The 17676-nt window shown below is 43.3% G+C and overlaps 1 protein-coding gene across 1 annotated transcript in view; it reads left to right on the top strand.

Moving 5' to 3' along the window:
• Nucleotides 1-11703, top strand: part of Pccb (propionyl-CoA carboxylase subunit beta) — a 61408-nt gene extending 49705 nt beyond the window's left edge. Inside the window, exons 10-15 of the mRNA XM_046431941.2 lie at nt 2784-2907; nt 8710-8817; nt 9023-9123; nt 9456-9554; nt 10467-10566; nt 11398-11703. Coding sequence (XP_046287897.1) covers nt 2784-2907; nt 8710-8817; nt 9023-9123; nt 9456-9554; nt 10467-10566; nt 11398-11519 — 654 coding nt within the window. The 3' untranslated portion in view covers nt 11520-11703. The remainder of the gene's footprint in view (nt 1-2783; nt 2908-8709; nt 8818-9022; nt 9124-9455; nt 9555-10466; nt 10567-11397) is intronic.
• The last annotated feature ends 5973 nt before the right edge of the window (nt 11704-17676 follow it).

Here is a 17676-nt window from a genome sequence, read left to right as displayed (position 1 = left end):
TTGTTTCTCCTAGGGAGATTGACCAAAAAAAAAAAAAAACAGTTTGAAAACATTTCTGTTGTGAAGTCTGTGGGAAGCAGGGACTCATACATGGCTGGTAAGGGAATCCAGCATTATCCAGGCCTAAATAAATAAGCCTTGACCCAGCCTACCCATTTCTAGGAATTTATCCTGTAGAAGTACTTCTCACCATAGGATATTATGGATGTTTGAATCTACTACCGTTACATTGCCATTTATAATTGCAAGATATGCTAAAAAAGTAAATGTAATTTTCAGAATAATGTACACCACACACAGGAGATTGAATAAATTTTGGTACATCATACTATACAGACATGAAAAAGAATGAGGAGGGTATCTGTCAGCTGATAAGAAGTGATTCTAAGATATATTAAGTGAAAAAACCCAGTTGTGTAAAGGATTATCAGTGCTGTGTTATTTCCATGAAAGTAGAGGAAATAAAAAATACAAATGTGAAAACACAAATCGGAAACTATTAAGAGTAATATCAGAGGGTGAGTGGGAATTGGGTGGGTGTATGGGAAATGACAATGTTAAAATATTAATGTTTTAAAAAATAAAATCAAGCTGGGCGTGGTGGTGCATGCTTGTAATCCCAGCAGCTTGGGAGGCTGAGGCAGGAGGATCGCAAGTTCAAAGCCAGCTTCAGCAACTTAGTGAGGCCCTAAGCAACTAGATGAGACCCTGTCTCTAAGTTAGATATAAAAATGAGGTGGGGATGTGGCTCAGAGGTTAAGCACCTCTGGGTTCAAACCATAGTATCAAAAAAACTCAAGACCAAATGACAAACTTTCAGATGAAGTAGGAAAATGTGTGAGTTTCATTCAGATGAATAGTTTTTGATCACATATTTTGACTCTATTCATTTGAAGACAAATAGCTGTAAATAAATGTTGAATTGTAGTCTTAGGTTTGTTTTTTATAGTCGTATGGATTAGCAATTTTGAGACATTTTCTCTGTATTTGGGGATTGAATAAATAAGTACATTCTGAGCTAATGGGAGCCAGGTTTCTGCTGTTGGAAAATGAAGTTCGGGGTACAAAAATGGGGGAAGCTAGGATGGACTCCGGATGAATTGGTCTAGAATTGTATATTAGCACTCATGGCTTTCCATATGTGTGTACACTTAGAAGTGCATGTGAGAGCACATGTGTGTTTTCTAGTCTGGCTCTGTGAGACCATTAGGAACAACACACACATCCCTCCAAGTAGAACCTGAGTCCTTTGGAGAAATGGCTGATTGTGTTCCTGGGGCAGGAAAAAAGCCAGACTCATCGAACCTAAAGATGAGATGAGTCCCAAGTGTAAGGTAGCGCTCAGATAACAATGGGGACATTGATAGGACGCGGGAACCAGGGTAGAGAGGCATAAAATAATGATCAAAATGATAATCCAGGCTGAGGCTGTAGCTCAGGGGTAGAGCACTTGCCTGGCATGTGTGAGGCACTGGGTTGGATAGTCAGCACCACATATAAATAAATAAAATAAAGGTCCATCAACAATCAGAATAAATATTTTTTAAAAGATGATAATCCACAAGAATTTTGATATAAATAAATTAGAAAAGCAAAGATCTTTCTTAAAGCACATGCTGAAAAAAAAAAAGCACATGCTGACTGATAAATGGAGAAGGAGAATTGGAAAGGAGAAAGATCACTGTTTGGTAACCGTCATGGCAGTTACTGAATCAGGCAAGAGTCAGTAATTGGTATTAAACTAGTGGGCGAAGACCTGGAGTTTTGATGGAAGTTTGATAAAGGACAGGATTTTTACACAGTTTCAGAGTATTTCTCCACTAAATATTAATTACACTAAAAAAATAGTAACATTACAGATGTGAGAAACCTTGCAGATATCACCACCATTAACTGACGGATTAACATCATTTACTGCTGGCTGTGAGAGAAGGTCACCTCTGTTGTATCTGAATTCAAACATGAAAAAACAACAATCCAACCCAAATAGAAGGCCCACTCTGCAAAATAACTGGCCTCTTGGCACCTTTAAGGTACCAGGATCACGAAAGACCTAGGAGGAAAAACAATTGGAGGAGGACAGAGATAGGGCCACCCAGAGTGCCCAGTGACCCTGGGTCAGATTTCACTGTGGCAAGGAAGGTTACTGGAACATCTGGCAAAATTTGAATAAGGTCCTGTAATAGAAAATAGCATTGATGTTAATTTCCTGGTTTTGCTATCACCGAAGTTATGTAAAGAGAAGGACCCTATTTTTGGGAGATGGGCAGTGAGGGTAGAGAGGCATCATGTCTAAGAGGAGGGTGAGGAGAGAACAGATGAGCTTTAGTAAAATGCTAATAAATGAGGAATCTGGGTGAAGGATTCGTGAGTGTTTTTTGCAGCAGGTTTTTGTTGCTTGGTGCTGGAGATCTGCTGGGGTCACTGGCACGCTGGGTGGGTGCTCTCCTGCTGAGCTACTGCCAGCTCCTGTACCGTTTCTGAAAATTTTATGTAAGTTTGAATGATTTCAAAACCCAAAGGTAAAAACAAATTATCATGAATAATTCCAGATTCAAATTGTCCAATTTTAGAACCTGTGGAGTGGCCGCACTGCTGGGGCGAGTTTCCCCTCCTCCCCTGGGGTAGGCTGCTGTCCCCCATCCCCGGGGGAAGGGCTGTGTCCTGGTGGAGTGGAGCTGTCCAGCTCTATGACTGGAACAGGAGTGTCTTGCTCTGCCTTGCAGCTGCGTCTTGTACTTGTTTCTTTCATTTTGAGCTCAGGAGTAAATTTATTCCTACAGATTGTGGATGAGCGAGAATTTTTCGAGATCATGCCCAATTATGCCAAGAACATTGTTGTTGGCTTTGCGAGAATGAATGGAAGGACCGTTGGAATTGTTGGCAACCAGCCCAAGGTGGCCTCAGGTAGGATGGGAAGGTCTCATAAACCTTGCTAGGGCTACCCGGCCCACAGCATCCTGTCTGCCCTTTACTCTGACATGTCCTTTCGTGACCAGAAGAAAAACTCAAGTGGTTGTTGTCAAATCAGTTTTTCTTTTAAATTTTTATTTTTTCAGTTCCTCTTTTGATACTAAATATCTTCAACATGGCTCCTTGTGGACTTCCCCCTGTGTAAGGGTGTGTAGATGACCTTTCTTCTTAGCTTTCAGGGTCTTTAATTTTTAGAGGCTGGCTTTGTGCCCTGCCATTACATACCCACATCATCATCTGCTAAACCGTGAGCTCTGAGGGGAGGGGTGTTGGTGTCCTATCCACTGTCGTCTCCACCACCTTCAACACTGCCCCTGGGTACACAGTACGTGACAGTGGCATCTTGCTGTGACTCTTCCACAGCTTTCTAAAGGTGATGGACCCCAGTGACATCCAGGGAATGGGGACTCTTCATGGGTGTGTGCTAGGTGGGGATGGTGGGGTGGGGACTGGGGTACTGCTTTCCTCTTCACAATTTCCCTCTTAGTATTTGTTTTTATTTTTGTACTGGGGATTGAACCCAGAGGTGCTCTGCCACTGAGCCCCTCCCCCAGCCCTTTTTGTTTTGAGACAGGGTCTTACTAAATTGCTGAGGCTGGCCTTGAACTTGGAATTCTCCTGCCTCAACCACCCAAGTAACTGGGATTTTAGGATTTGAATCCTTGTGTTGGAAGAACTTGCCCTCCCTTATTTACCCAGCTTAATCTGTTATTTTTGCCACAGCAGTTTTCCTAGAATGTCATATGGTTGGAATCCTCCAGTATACAGCCCTTTCAAATTGGCTTCTTTCACTTATTAATGTTTTTAAGGTTTTTCTGATTCATTTTGTGACTTAATAGCTTCTCCCTTTTAATGTTGCATGATAGTTCATTATCTGGGTGTACCACAGTTTATCCATTCATGTACAGCACAGTGTTGATTTTGCTTCCTTCCAAGTTTTGACTTGAGTAAAGCTACCACAAGCCTTCACGTGCAGGTTTTTCTTAGATGTACATTTCCACTCTGCACATATGTATGTGTACACATGTGGTTCTGGAGATTGAATCCAGGGCCTTGCGCATGTTAAGCCTGAGCTTTTATGCTAGGCTACATTCCCAGCCCAGTTTTGAACTCATTTGGGTAATTGCCAAGGAGGCTGATTGTTGGATTGTGCGGCAAGGGCATATTTAGTTTTATAAGAAACCACCAAAGTGACTCATTGGTTTTGCGTTTCTGTCAGCAGGTTCCTCTTGTTCCACGTCCATTGCCAGCTTTGCTTCTGTCATTGTTCTGGATTTTGGCCATTCTGATGGGTGCTTCTCGATCTGCGATTTCCTAATGATGTGAAGTTGAGCATCTTTTCATATAACTCATCTGTTTATCTTTTTTGATGAGGTATCTGTTCAGGTCTTTTGCTCATTTTGCTTCATATCAGTATATTAAAGTTTAAATAACTTTGTGCTGATTATAGCTAGTTTAATCACAAACAAACTTTTTGAGATTTACCTTCCACAAACCTTCTGCAACTTACTTAAACATTCAAAACTTCTTAATATCCTTAGTTTTGTCCTCTTTCATCTTGGACGTTAACACAAGAATATCACTTCACCAGACAAAATACTTTCTCATCCAGAACATCTCTTTTACCTTTTAATTTTCCATTCTAAAATATATTTCCATACATATAACTTTCTCTTATCCTTTCTAGTTTTGGACCCTTTCTTAAATTCATACACTGAGACAGACCTTATGAATGTTATCTGTGCATTTAATTTACACAAGATGTTTTATCTCAAGAGAGGGTTGGACAGTCCAGCATATACAAAATAAATAAATAAATAAATATATATATATATACACACACCTTAATCATTTTCTCCCATTCAAGGAGTCAGAGCACTGGATATTTTTGAGCCTGACCTGTGTCCATTATTATTATCACATGTCACCAACTTTGAGTTCCCCACTGTCAGTTGTGCCCAGAGGCTCCTTTGGGGCCTCTTCCTTATACTAGGTATATTGGTACCCACTGGAGGAGGCCCTTTCCATCTTTTTCTTTAAGCTCCTTGAGATCCCTTTGAGAGGCTGCCTATAAAACACAGGTGGGCCTTCGTTTCTGCCTTTTTCTTTTCTGAGTGCAGTTATTTATTCGACCATTAGTTTGATGGGATACTATTACAGTAAGAACTGCTTTGACCCAGTGTGAATATCCCTGCCCAAATGGGGTGTCCTGTCAGATCTTAAAAGGGGAGACTATTCCTATCCCCAGGTCATAAGCTGACAGTGCTGAAACCTCCTGCCACAGCACTTGTGGCTAGCAGCCTCCAGCCCCAGGGGCAGGGCAGAGGCCAGGTTCTCTTTGGCCATTTTTCTATAGCCCAGGCAGCTTTTCTGGGATTTTTTTTTTCCCAGTGTAGGGGCCTGTGTCTTTTACCCACGTGAGATGATCTGTGGCTGCCTGGGGCCAGGCCGAGAGACAGTGCTAGGACTGCCAGCCCTGGGTTTAGAAGACTGAAATCTTTTTTTAATGCTTTCTTCTGTGGGATATCCTTGCCCACCAGAGGCATGCCTTTTGACACCTTCAGCTTATTTCTTGACAGTTCAGCCTCTTATCACGCTCCTGCATCAGTGCCTGTGCACACAGAACCCCTGACAGACCAACTTCAAAGACAAAATGGTATAATAATCCAGAAAAACCATTTAAAGCCCAGATTATATTATAGCAAACCCTCTTTCTCTTAGACAGGTTTATCCCTATAGGTGGCCCATGCAGCCAAGATCTCTCTGCTCCAGAGACTAATGGTAAGATCAGTGTGGCATGGCTCTTGTCTTAAAGGGCCAGTAACAGACAAAAACAAAAACAAAAACAAAAAACAAACAAACACACAAACAAAAAAATAGACCAAGAGGATCCCTGAAACCAGGGCTGATAGATGGGAACCTTTAAAACAGACAGACCACATGTATAAATTTCTTCCACATACTTTACCTTTCACAGACCAACTCCAACTGCAAGATTGTATGATAATGTAGAAATCTACTTAAAAGCTACATTACTATAGTAAAACATTATCTTAGACTGACTTACAGATGGTCCTTTCTTCAACTCACTTTATCTTTGACAGACCAACTCAAATTTGTACAAAAAAGAAAGAGAGACAACCGGAGAAGAGCGGCAAAACCAAGGCTGACAAATATGAGCCTTTAAATTAACCAGCCAAGGTCTTTCCCAGGAGACCACCTATATGATCAGTGCAGTACTGGCCATGTGTTAAAAAGGGCAGATTCGAACAGGACAGACAGCCAGAGGGAATTCCCAAGTCCAGGGCCAAGGCCAACAAACAGGTGAGAACCTAGAACAGATCAGAAGGGAGTACACATCCTTGGGTTCTTGAGTTCCACTTAACCGTGATTCCTACACCACCAGTGGCACACAGATGTCCCCAGAAATAGAGACCAGATGTTCCCACAAAGAGGAATCAGGTGTGTGGAATCAGGGGTCTTGGAGTGCACACAGGAGGACTTGCCAGGTGGCCAAAGTTATTGTGACTTTCCTGAGTTCGGTTTCCTTTTTCTCAAAGTGGACCATGATGGAGTGACCTGTGCCGTTCAGGGAGAGAAGGCAGGAGTTCCGCAAAGCAAAACGAGCTTCGGCAGCTGCTGGGGTGGTCCCTTGGTCCCTCCCTGTACTCACAGGAACAGCTCCTCTGGTTTACCCATCTCCTGACTCTCCTGCAGGTGGCTCTCAGCAAGCTCCTCAGCATGGCAGTGGGGTTCCTTCCGTAGAGAGCCAGGCCTGCCCAAGAAAGCTGGGACTGCTCCCGGGTCCCATCTGGGTCACAAAATATTGCTAAAAGCTTGGTCCTTGTCCTCAGTGCCAATCCAGTAGTGAGGACATGGTTTTGAGAAAAAGGAAAAAGAAGGTTTATGCTTTGCTATCAAGGAGAAACACAGGGGTCTCCTGCCCCAAAGGCTGGGATTCTTCAGATGTTATTTCTTAAAATTATCTCTGTCCCATTTTCTCAGTCTTCTCCTCCTGGTCCTATGCTGTGTAAGTTGGTCCACTTGGTGGTGTCCCTTTAGGTCCCTGAGGCCTGTTCACAAATTTCATTTTTCTCACTGCTGCTGCTAAGATATTGTAATTTTAGTTGTTTGATCTTCATATTCCCTGATCTTTCTTCTGCTTGCCCAGATCTTCTATCGAGCAGGAGAATGGAATGAATTTTTTCATTTTTAGTTATTATACTTTTTTAGCTCCAGAATTTTAGTTTTATTTATAAATATAAATAATTGTATTATTTCTTTTGCTTTCCTGCTTTCTTTATTTTTTGTTGTTGTTTTGGTACCAGGGATTGAACTCAGGGGCACTTGACCACTGAGCCACATCCTTAGCCCTATTTTGTAATTTTCATTTAGAGACGGGGTCTCACTAAGTTGCTTAGTGCCTCACTCTGCTGAAGCTGGCTTTGAACTCACGATCCTCCTGCCTCAGTCTCCTAAGGTGCTGGGATTATAGGCATGTGCCACTGCACCCAGTTCTTTCTTTTTTTGGTAATAGGGGTTGAACTTAGGGGTGCTCTATCACTGAGCTGCATCCCCAGCACTTTTTATGTATTTATTTTTTCTGAGACAGGATCTCATTAAGTTGCTGAGGCTGGCTTCAATCTTGTGATTCTCCTGCCTCAGCCTTCTGAATTGTTGGGATTACAGGCATGCACCACTGCACCTGTACTGGATGTGAATTCTTTCTAGGTATATGTACCACATGTATTTTTTTTTCCTGGTCTGTGACTTGTCTATTCATTTTCTTAATGGTATTTTTTCTTTTTTTTTTTTTTTTGATGCATAGATTTTCAGAAAATTGATAAAGTCCTGTTTTTCTGTGTTTTCGTTTCATTCTCTTTATCAGGTTCCATTCCTTTCCTCCATTATCTGCTAGTTTTTAACTGTGAAGGGATATTGCATTTTGTCAGGTGTTTCTCTGTATTTATTGAGATTGTTGTAGAAAAAATTTTTCTCCATTATTTAATCGTTTTATTGGTTTTCATGTGTTAAAACCAACCTTGAACTCCTTTGGTAAGCCCTACTTGGTCTTGGTGTGCTACTGGTTATATATTGCTGAGTTCGATTTAGTGATATACTTTACTTAAAAGGTAAGGGTCTTTACTCCTGTGTCCAGGAGGGATGTTGGTCTGTGTCCTTCTCTCTTGGGGCTCTACAGTATTTCAGAATTGGGGTCGTGCTGGCCTCAGGGAGTAGGTTAGAAGCTCCCCCCGGGGGAGATTCCCTGGCTTGGGCTCTCACTCTGTGCCATTTGTAGATGCCATGCACTCGGTCCTCCTGACTCTGCTTGGGAACATGCTATCCCTGTTTGCAGGCGAAGCTTCCCCTGAGGATACATAGCTGTAAATCACGGAGCCAGAGGCTGATGCTAAGCCCCAAGGACTCTCCTGGCCAGCCACTGGCTGATCACTGTCACTGATGTTCCCACCGGGGCATGCCAGGGCTGTGTCCAGCAAGGGAGCCTCTGAGTTGAGGCTACTCCTGGGCCTTCTTTGGCAAGTGCCAGGCTTGTTCTCTATCCTCCTTGTTTTTCTGGGAGCATGAGGGTTCCTTGGTACCCTTGAGAATGAGACTGTGGAGCTTCACAGAAACCAGCTCTGGATGGGAGGTGAGGACGTACTGTCTGGGTTGGAACTGGAATTGCCCTGAAGCTCAGCATGGTCTCTCTCTCTTTCTGTCTCTCTGTCTCTCTAGGGTGCTTGGACATTAATTCATCTGTGAAGGGGGCTCGTTTCGTCAGATTCTGTGATGCATTCAATATTCCCCTCATCACCTTTGTCGACGTCCCTGGCTTTCTTCCTGGTGAGTCACTGGCAGAGGTTGGGGCCAGGACAGGTGGCTTTGCCCAGTGATGGAGGATCATTTGCACCGTCTCTCAAGGATTCATGACTTCTGCATATTCTGGCTTCCAGGAGATAAGGCTGTGTGAGGGTAGCTGGGTGTCCCTCTCCGGGGTGCACACCTGTGAGGCTCTCCTGTGTGACCCTGACTCTTCCTCATGACCCAGGTACAGCGCAGGAGTACGGGGGCATCATCCGGCATGGCGCCAAGCTTCTCTACGCGTTTGCTGAAGCAACTGTTCCCAAAGTCACCGTCATCACCAGGAAGGTGAGGCCCTCACACTGGAGACATGACCCCACTCAGCCTCCAGCAGCCTGGCCTGGCATCACCAGGGCTGGCTGCGGTCATCTTGTGCATCCCTGTGAAGGAGGAGCCTTCCCCCCCTGCAGCCGTGTCAGGGGTCCTTCCAGAGGGAACAGCAGAGGTGGGAGGAGGCCAGGACCAACTGCCTGATTGGGAAAGGCCCCTGGCCTTGGCCTCCCAGACCCCAGGAGGGCTCTTCTTGTTCTCCATCCCCATGTCACCTGGTTTCCTGGCTCTCTCAGGGTGTGATCTGGTTGTCTCAGGCTCTAATGTTGTGCGTTTGGGTCTGTCCTTAGGCCTACGGCGGTGCCTATGATGTCATGAGCTCGAAGCACCTTCTTGGTGACACCAACTATGCCTGGCCCACAGCTGAGATCGCTGTCATGGGAGCCAAGGTGAGGGCCACCAGCTCGCCCCTCTCCTGGGCCATGGACTGACTGTATCCTCCGAGCATAGCTGGGACATGTGGGAAAGAGGCTATGGCCCCTGGATGGGCCAGGACTGGAGGGAGTGGGGCTGAGTCCTTGGCCAGTCTCTTTCCTGGGCCTCTGAGGCCAGTCTGCCTCCATCAGGCACATGCTGGTGTCTTTGGAGCAGGGAGGACGAGGCAGGTGAGAGGAGGGGAGTGGAACTGGCCAGAGGGGCTTTAAGGATGTGATAAAAGGGAAGAGGACCGAGTCCCCTGAACTGACCGTGGAGAGCTTGGACACCCCACCCCCACCCCAGCCCCCAGGGGGTACCCCAGAGCCCTTCTTTCAGCTCATGAGAAGCTGACCTCAGGTTCTGATCCTGGTACAGGTACTTCCTGTTGCTTGACCCAGTCCCTGCCCCCTCCTTGTTTTGAAAGAGCTATTGGGTTGAGCCAGATAAACCCCTAGGGTCCCTAGGGGTGGACCGACTGGTGCTGACCTGGAAGCCAGGCCCTTGCCATCTGCAGCTTAGCCAGTGCTGTCTGCGCCAGTGTGTGCTCAGGGCTCAGGGTAGCAGAGAAGGAAAATGACACTTTTAATCCCCTTGATTCAGCGGATGATGAATTTACAGGTGGAAAAGAGGCTGGATATCTTGGCCTCAAAGGACGTGGAGCGGGGGTGGGAGAGGGTAGGATGGGGTTAGGCCCTGTCCTGTGAATCTTGGAGTCCCGGTGGTTGACCCCAGGCAGGGCCCGTCCCTGTGCTCTGGCCTCTGGAGCTGACACTTCCCTCCAGTGCTCTCTGATTTGCCAAGTTTGCAGCCACACAGTTATGAATTTACTGTCTGCTTGGGTCTGGGACCCTGTGCCAATAAGCTGGTCACCCCTCTCCTGACAGGGTGCCGTGGAGATCATCTTCAAAGGGCACGCGGACGTGGATGCTGCCCAGAGAGAGTACATCGAGAAGTTTGCCAACCCCTTCCCTGCTGCAGTGAGAGGTGGGGGCGGCAGGGAGGGCAGCCTGGCCCGCCTGGTGGCTCACCTGGGGCTCTGTGGTGCAAGGTGGCCTCAGTGTGTGGTGGGCACTGGCTGTTAGCCACACTCTGCCCACATGGCCTGTCACCCTTAATGAGCCTCATCCAAACTTCTTTGCATGGGTCCCAAGGGTAGCAAAAGGATGAGGGGGAGCTGCAGGATCCCCTGAACCCTAGGTTTGGAGGTTGCCAGAGTCACTTTTTTTTTTTTTAAAGAATTTTTTTTTGAAACTTCTTTATTCTATTTATTTAATTTTATGTGGTGCTGAGGATCGAACCCAGGGCCTCACATGTGCCAGGCAAGCGCTCAGCCACAGAGCTACAGCCCCAGCCTGCCAGAGTCACTTTTGCCTGTTTTATTGGCCACTCAAATCACAAGGCCAAGGAAGGAAGTAGAATCTGCCTCTTGGTGGGAGAAGCAGCAGTTATATTGCAGAAGGACTTGTTTATAGGGAGGGGAGAATTGTTGTAGCCATCTTTGAAAATATAGATATGTTTTCTTAGTTTCATTTCCCATTGAATTCATCTTGGCAGGGTTGGAGGCCTTGGAGCAGGCTGGGGAGGGAGTTGGATTTCCTTTTTCTTGCCAAGTGCTCCTAGGCTAGAAATCGGGGACCTGCCAGAAAAACAGGCAAGCCCTGGGGTGCAGGGGAGGGTCACAGGGCCCAGCGCCTCCATGCCAGATTAGGCCCTGCTCACATCGTTGGCCCTGGGGATGGTACTTAGGCTGCGCCCAAGGCCTGGGTGGGATGGCATCATGGGGCACCCAGTGATCTCCTTCCTGTCCTTCACCAGGGTTTGTGGATGACATCATCCAGCCCTCCTCTACTCGTGCCCGAATCTGCTGTGACCTGGATGTCTTGGCCAGCAAGAAGGTACAGCGTCCTTGGAGGAAACATGCAAATATTCCATTGTAAACAAATCAAAGTGCTGAGTTACTCTCTGGCCATTTGTAGCCCAGCCCTGCCATATGCATTCACGAAAATCTAGGACTCTAAATACCAGTAATAATTTGAAATAGTAAAGTTTATTAAATTCTAAGAATATCTCATTTGTGCCTTACTGTAAAATTATTTGCTTTATTAAAAATCTTGATTGATATTTTTTTGAGTATCAATTTCATTTTTCATGGCGGAAGTCTGGAAAACCAAGGAAACTGGAAAGAAAACAGGATAGAGTATTACCACCTAGAGCCAGCCGGTCTTCATGTGGCACAAGGGTCTGGGTGTGGTGAGTGTTCCCCAGAGGCTCATGTGCTGGAGTTGGGTTCTCAATGTAGTGATGTTGGGGGGCTGGACCTTTGAGAGGTGGGATCTAGAGGTCCAGCCTCCCAGCGTCACTGAGATGATGTTATTTGAGGGTGTGTTGTCAAAGGGATTGTGGGATCTCAGTGTCTCTCTCACTTCCTCTTTGGTGATATGATCTCCTGTTACGGGCTCCTATTCATGTGACTCAACCAACAGGGTTTTCCCCTTTTGTCTCTCTCTCTGTTGCTATAGGTACAGTAGAATGCACAGGCTTCTCTACCCCTGAGCTGTATTCCCAGCCCTTTTGATTTTTGAGATAGGGTCTCACTATGGTTTCCAGGCTGGCCCTGCACTCAGGATCCTCCTACCTCAGTCTCTTAAGTGGCTGGAATTACAGGCATGTGCTACCATGCCCAGCTTGACCTCTTTTATTGTAAAATTAGCCCACTTTAGGCATTTTGTTGTAGTAATGAAAAACTTACGTAATACTTCTATGTATTTTTCCCCTAAGAATTTATTTTTTTTTAATGTATCGATGAGATAATGTTTTTAGGGAAACTTACTTCATAGGCTTTGGTTTCCTTACTGGTTTTGATCCTTATCACCACATAAAAATAAATAAAATAAAGGTATTGTTCCAACTACAACTTAAAAATAAATATTAAAAAATTCAGTCTCTTCATTCCTTCATGCATTGTTGAGGTAAAGCGAGCTGTTTGTGATTGTGGTCTATGTGTCTAGCAGAACGGAAAGTAAGATGTAGTATCCCCTATTGATTTCAGTTATTTCCATAAATGTGTTCTCACATTTTTTTTTTTTTTTTTTGTATTGGGATTGAACTCAGGGGCACTCAACCACTGAACCACATCCCCGGCCCTATTTTATATTTTATTTAGAGACAGGGTCTCACTGAGTTGCTTAGCACCTTACTGTTGCTGAGGCTGGCTTTGAATCACCATCCTCCTGCCTCGGCCTCCTGAGAAATGCCACCGCACCAGCTTGTTCTCACATTTTAAAAATGCTTTATTGTAAAAATCTTTAAACTTGTAGAAATGTTGTAGGAATTTGATATCTACTCTTCACCTGGATTCTCAGTCGCTCACATGTTCTGCCTTTGTTTCCTGTCTTTCATAAACATGATACTTCATTAATCCAGTGGAGAGTACTTTCAGAATCATGATGCTTTGGTCTCAAACTGTAGTATGTTATTTTCTAGGAACAAAACCCATTGTCCTCCAGAGTTTCTTTCATTTTCATTTGACATCAACACACTTGAGGGGTGGGTGCTAGCTTGTACAAGTCCCTCAATTTGGATTTATCTGATTATGTCCTGATGTTGAGATTCAGAGGAGCACTACAGAAACCTGCCCTTTGTCAGGTAAAGAAGTGCGTGTCCGTTTTTCCTGTTATTGGTAATCCACTCTGATCACGTGACTGCAGAGGTTTTTTCCCACTGGGTTATTACAACTTTCCCTTTATAATGAATAATTAATTTGTTAATTAATTAGTTCTGTCAACACTTAGCTGGTTGTTTTTGGATCCACTGGTGGTTCTTGGCTTGTTGTTTGTGATCATTGTGACAGGCTGAGTTTCTAACTTCATGTGTGTATGTTGAGTAGTTGGAGCTCTAAGCAAAGAAGAGCTTTCTACTCTTTTTTTTCCCCTGTCAGTTTAGACTCATGGATTCTTTGAAAATGTTATACATTACTCATTTTTTTAAAAAAAATTGTTTTAATTAGTTGTACATGATAGTAGGAAGCATTTATGCATTTTGATATGTTACACATAGATGGGATATAATTTCTCATTTTTCTGAATGTACATGTTGTAGAATCATATTGGTCATGTAGTCACATATATACATACAGTAATAATGTCTGATTCATTCTATCTTTCCTATCCTCACATCCCCTCCCTTCACTGCCCTCTACCTAATCTAAGGTAATGCTATTCTGCTCTAGTGCCCTCCACCTTATTGTGAATTAGCATCTGCATATTAGAGAAAACATTCAGCCTTTCATCTTTTGGGATTGGCTTATTTCGCTTAGCATGATATTCTCCAACCATTTACTGGCAAATGCCATAATTTCTCTCTTCTTTAAAGCTGAGTAGTATTCCATTGAGTATATATACCTCGTTTTCTTTATCCATTCATCTATTGAAGGACACCTAGGTTGGTTCCATAGTTTAGCTATTGTGAATTGAGCTGCTATAAACATTGACGTGGCTGGAACACTGTAGTATGCTGATTTTAAGTCCTTTGGGTATAAATCGAGGCGTGGGATAGCTGGGTCAAATGGTGGTTCCATTCCCAATTTTCTGAGGAGTCTCCATACTGCTTTCCATAGTGATTACACCAATTTGCAGTCCCACCAGCAATGTATGAGTGTACCTTTTCCCCACATCCTCACCAACATTCATTGTTGCCTATATTCTTGATCATTGCTATTCTGACAGGAGTGAGATGAAATCTTAGAGTAGTTTTGATTTGTATTTCTCTAATTGCTAGAGATGTTGAACACTTTTTCATATATTTGTTGATCAATTGTATTTCTTCTTCTGTGAAGTGTCTGTTCAGTTCTTTAGCTCATTTATTGATTGGGTTATTTGTTTTTTTGGTGTTAAGTTTTCTGAGTTCTTTATACATCCTAGAAATTAATGCTTTATCAGAGGTGCATGTGGTAAAGATTTTATCCCAATCTGTAGGCTCCTGTCTCCTCACGTTATTGTTTCCTTTGTTGAGAAGAAGCTTTTTAATTGGAATCCATCCCATTTATTGATTCTTGATTTTACTTCTTGCATTTTAGGAATCTTGTTAAGGAAGTCAGATCCTAGGCCAAAGTGGTGCATATTTTTTTCTATTAGGCACAGGGTCTCTGTTCTACTTTGAGTTGATTTTTGTGCAGGGTGAAAGATACAGGTTTAATTTCATTTTGCTCCATATGGATTTCCAGTTTTGCCAGCACCATTTGTTGAATAGGCTATGTTTTCTCCAGTGAATGTTTTTTGGCACCCTTGTCTAGTATGAGATAACTATATTTATGTGGGTTTGTCTCTGTGTCTTCTATTCTATACCATTGGTCTACAACTCTATTTTGGTGCCAATACCATGCTGTTTTTGTTATTATAGCTCTGTAGTATAGTTTAAGGTCTGATATTGTGATGCCTCCTGCTTCACTTTTCTTGCTAAAGATTGCTTTAGCTATTCTGGGTTTCTTATTTTTCCAAATAAATTTCATGATTCTTTTTTCTACTTCTATGAAGAATGTCATTGGGATTTTAATAAGAATTTTAATAGGAATTGCATTAAATATGTATAACGCTTTTAGTAGTATGGCCATTTTGACAATAATAATTCTGCCTATCCAGGAGCATGGGAGATCTTTCCATTTTCTGAGGTTTTCTTCAATTTCTTTTTTTAGTGTTCTGTAGTTTTCATTGTAAAGGTCTTTCACCTCTTTTGTTAGATTGATTCCAGGATTTAAAATTTTTTTTGAGGCTATTGTGAATAGAGTAGTTTTCCTAATTTCTCTTTCAGTGGATTCATTGCTGAATTTTTAAATTTTCTTTTTAGTTGTTGATGGACCTTTATTTTTTTTATTCATATGCAATGCTGAAAATCAAACCCAGTCCCTTACACATGCTAGGCAAATGCATTACAACTGAACTACAACCCCAGCTCCTGCTGGGGTTACTCATTTCCGTGCTCAAATTTTTTTGATTTGGCTAGTGAAAACTCCTTTATAAGCTGGTCCCCCAGGCCCTCATGTCCTAGTAACTTTTTTTATTTTTAGCATTTCTTTATTTTGTGACACAGGATAATGTTCCAGGCTCATCTTGCCTCTTCCTTGCCCAGCCTCACAAATTTCTCCAGAACCTGGTTTCTTTTAGTAGGTATAACATTTAGAAGCTAAAATTGGCACTAGGTATTCACACTGATACTTCGGTGTCATAAGAAGGCAGAGTTAGCTAGCTCCATATATATATATATATGTTTATTTTTAGGTACTAGGGATTGAACCTAACCACTGAGCCATATCCCCAGCCCCACCCCTCTGCATTTTTTTTTTTTTAGAGACAGGGTTTTGCTAAGTTGCAGAGGCTGGCTTTAAACTCATGATCCTCCTGAGCTGCTGGGATTATAAGTGTGTGCTACCACATCCTGCAGGAGTGGGGAAATATTTATATAAATAAGTGTGTATATGTGTGAGGAGGTGTATGTATATGTGAATATTTATTATATTTTAAAATCAATGAGTTCATAATGAAACTTTTAATCCTAATCTTGGATTCCTGTTGTCTTAAATATATTTAGCTCATTTGCTCAGTGCTTCATAGCCAGCAAGCTTCAGAATCATTACAACTATGTCAATAATAAAGTTCAAGACTTTTTCTAATTCTCTTTTGTCTTTGAACTGAAGGCACATGGTTAAGTCATTTGTATTAGTAACTAAGTGGTTATGTTTATCAATATGAGTTTTGAGTTCTGTGTAGACTATTTAGAAACTATTTCCTAATTCTTTGTTGACTTTATTTTACTGAGTTTATAAAGCATCATGGGTCATTATACCAAAATTGGAGATTTTGTTTAAGGGTCATTCAGAAGTGCTGCTCTATGATGTCCCATGGTGAGCCTTTCCTGTGGTGACAGCCCAGAGTTCTCCCACTGTAGGAGACTTTCCCTTGTTTGAGGTCTGTGGCTCCAGCTGGTCTGTTGTTCTGTAAGTCCTACTCGGATATTGACTCATTATTTCCCAGTCAACTTAACATGTGGCGATGTGTCCTCCACTTACCTTATTTCTAATAGTGGTATGGTTTGGATAAGTGTCCCTCAAAGGCCCATGTGTAAAGGCTTACTCACCATCCTGTGGCACTACGGGGAGGTGATAGAGCCTAGGGGGAGGAAGTTAGGTCATGGGGGACATGCCCTTGAAGGGAGTATTGAGATCCCAGCCCTTTCCTTTTTGCTTCCTGGATGCCATGAGGTGAACAGGAAGCTACACAGACCCTCCACGACTTATTGTACCATCACAGGCCCAGAGCAACAAGGACAAGCAGTTATGGGATGAAACCTCTGAAACTAAGCCAAAATGAAACTTTCCTCCTTTTAAATTGATTTTCTCAGATATTTTGCCACACTAATTGAAAGCTAATACAAAGAGCTCTGCCCCCATTCCAAGTAGTCCTTAAAAGTCTGTTTTTGTGGTTCTGGGTGTTGGACCCATAGAGCCTGGTGCGTGCTAGGCAAGTGCTCCATCACTGAGTACATCTCCGGCTCAAGGGGTATTTGTTAGACCATTTTCCACACTCCTCCATCCATCCTAGTTGGGCTGGGATTACTTTCACAGCAGTCTCTCCAGTGGTCTTTTTTAAAATTTATTTTAGTTGTAGTTGGACACAATTCCCTTATTTATTTTTATGTGGTGCTGAGGATCGAACCCAGTGCCTCGCACGTTCTTAGCTACAACCCCAGCCCTCTCCAGTGGTCTTTATGGATCTCCGTAAGCTGGAACTCTGTTCTCAGCTACCATACTAACTGCATGTCCACATTTTGTTGCCTTCCTCTGCTCCGGCTCCGCCACTGCTCTCCAAAGTTGTCAGCCCACTTTAAAGGTTCTAGTCTGCCCCTCCCTTTCTTGCCTTGATTTCTGAGCCCACAGTCCGGTCACTTCCACCTTACAGTACTTGCTATGAAGAGCTCTAGTCTGCTTAATGTTCAAGGGCCTGATTTCTCTGTTCGTATTACCTGAACTCTTGAGCTCAAGCCGATTCCTCTTATAGCAGGATTGTATTTAAAAATACCTGATTGTGTATTTCTGTTATTATC

This window comes from Marmota monax, unplaced genomic scaffold (genome assembly GCF_021218885.2).
Source record: "Marmota monax isolate L192 unplaced genomic scaffold, Marmota_monax_Labrador192_F-V1.1 WCK01_AAM20220418_F8-fsc00022, whole genome shotgun sequence".
In the NCBI taxonomy this organism is placed as follows: domain Eukaryota; kingdom Metazoa; phylum Chordata; class Mammalia; order Rodentia; family Sciuridae; genus Marmota; species Marmota monax.
Note: the sequence above shows the minus strand (reverse complement) of the source record. Positions and strands in the feature narration are given on the sequence as shown.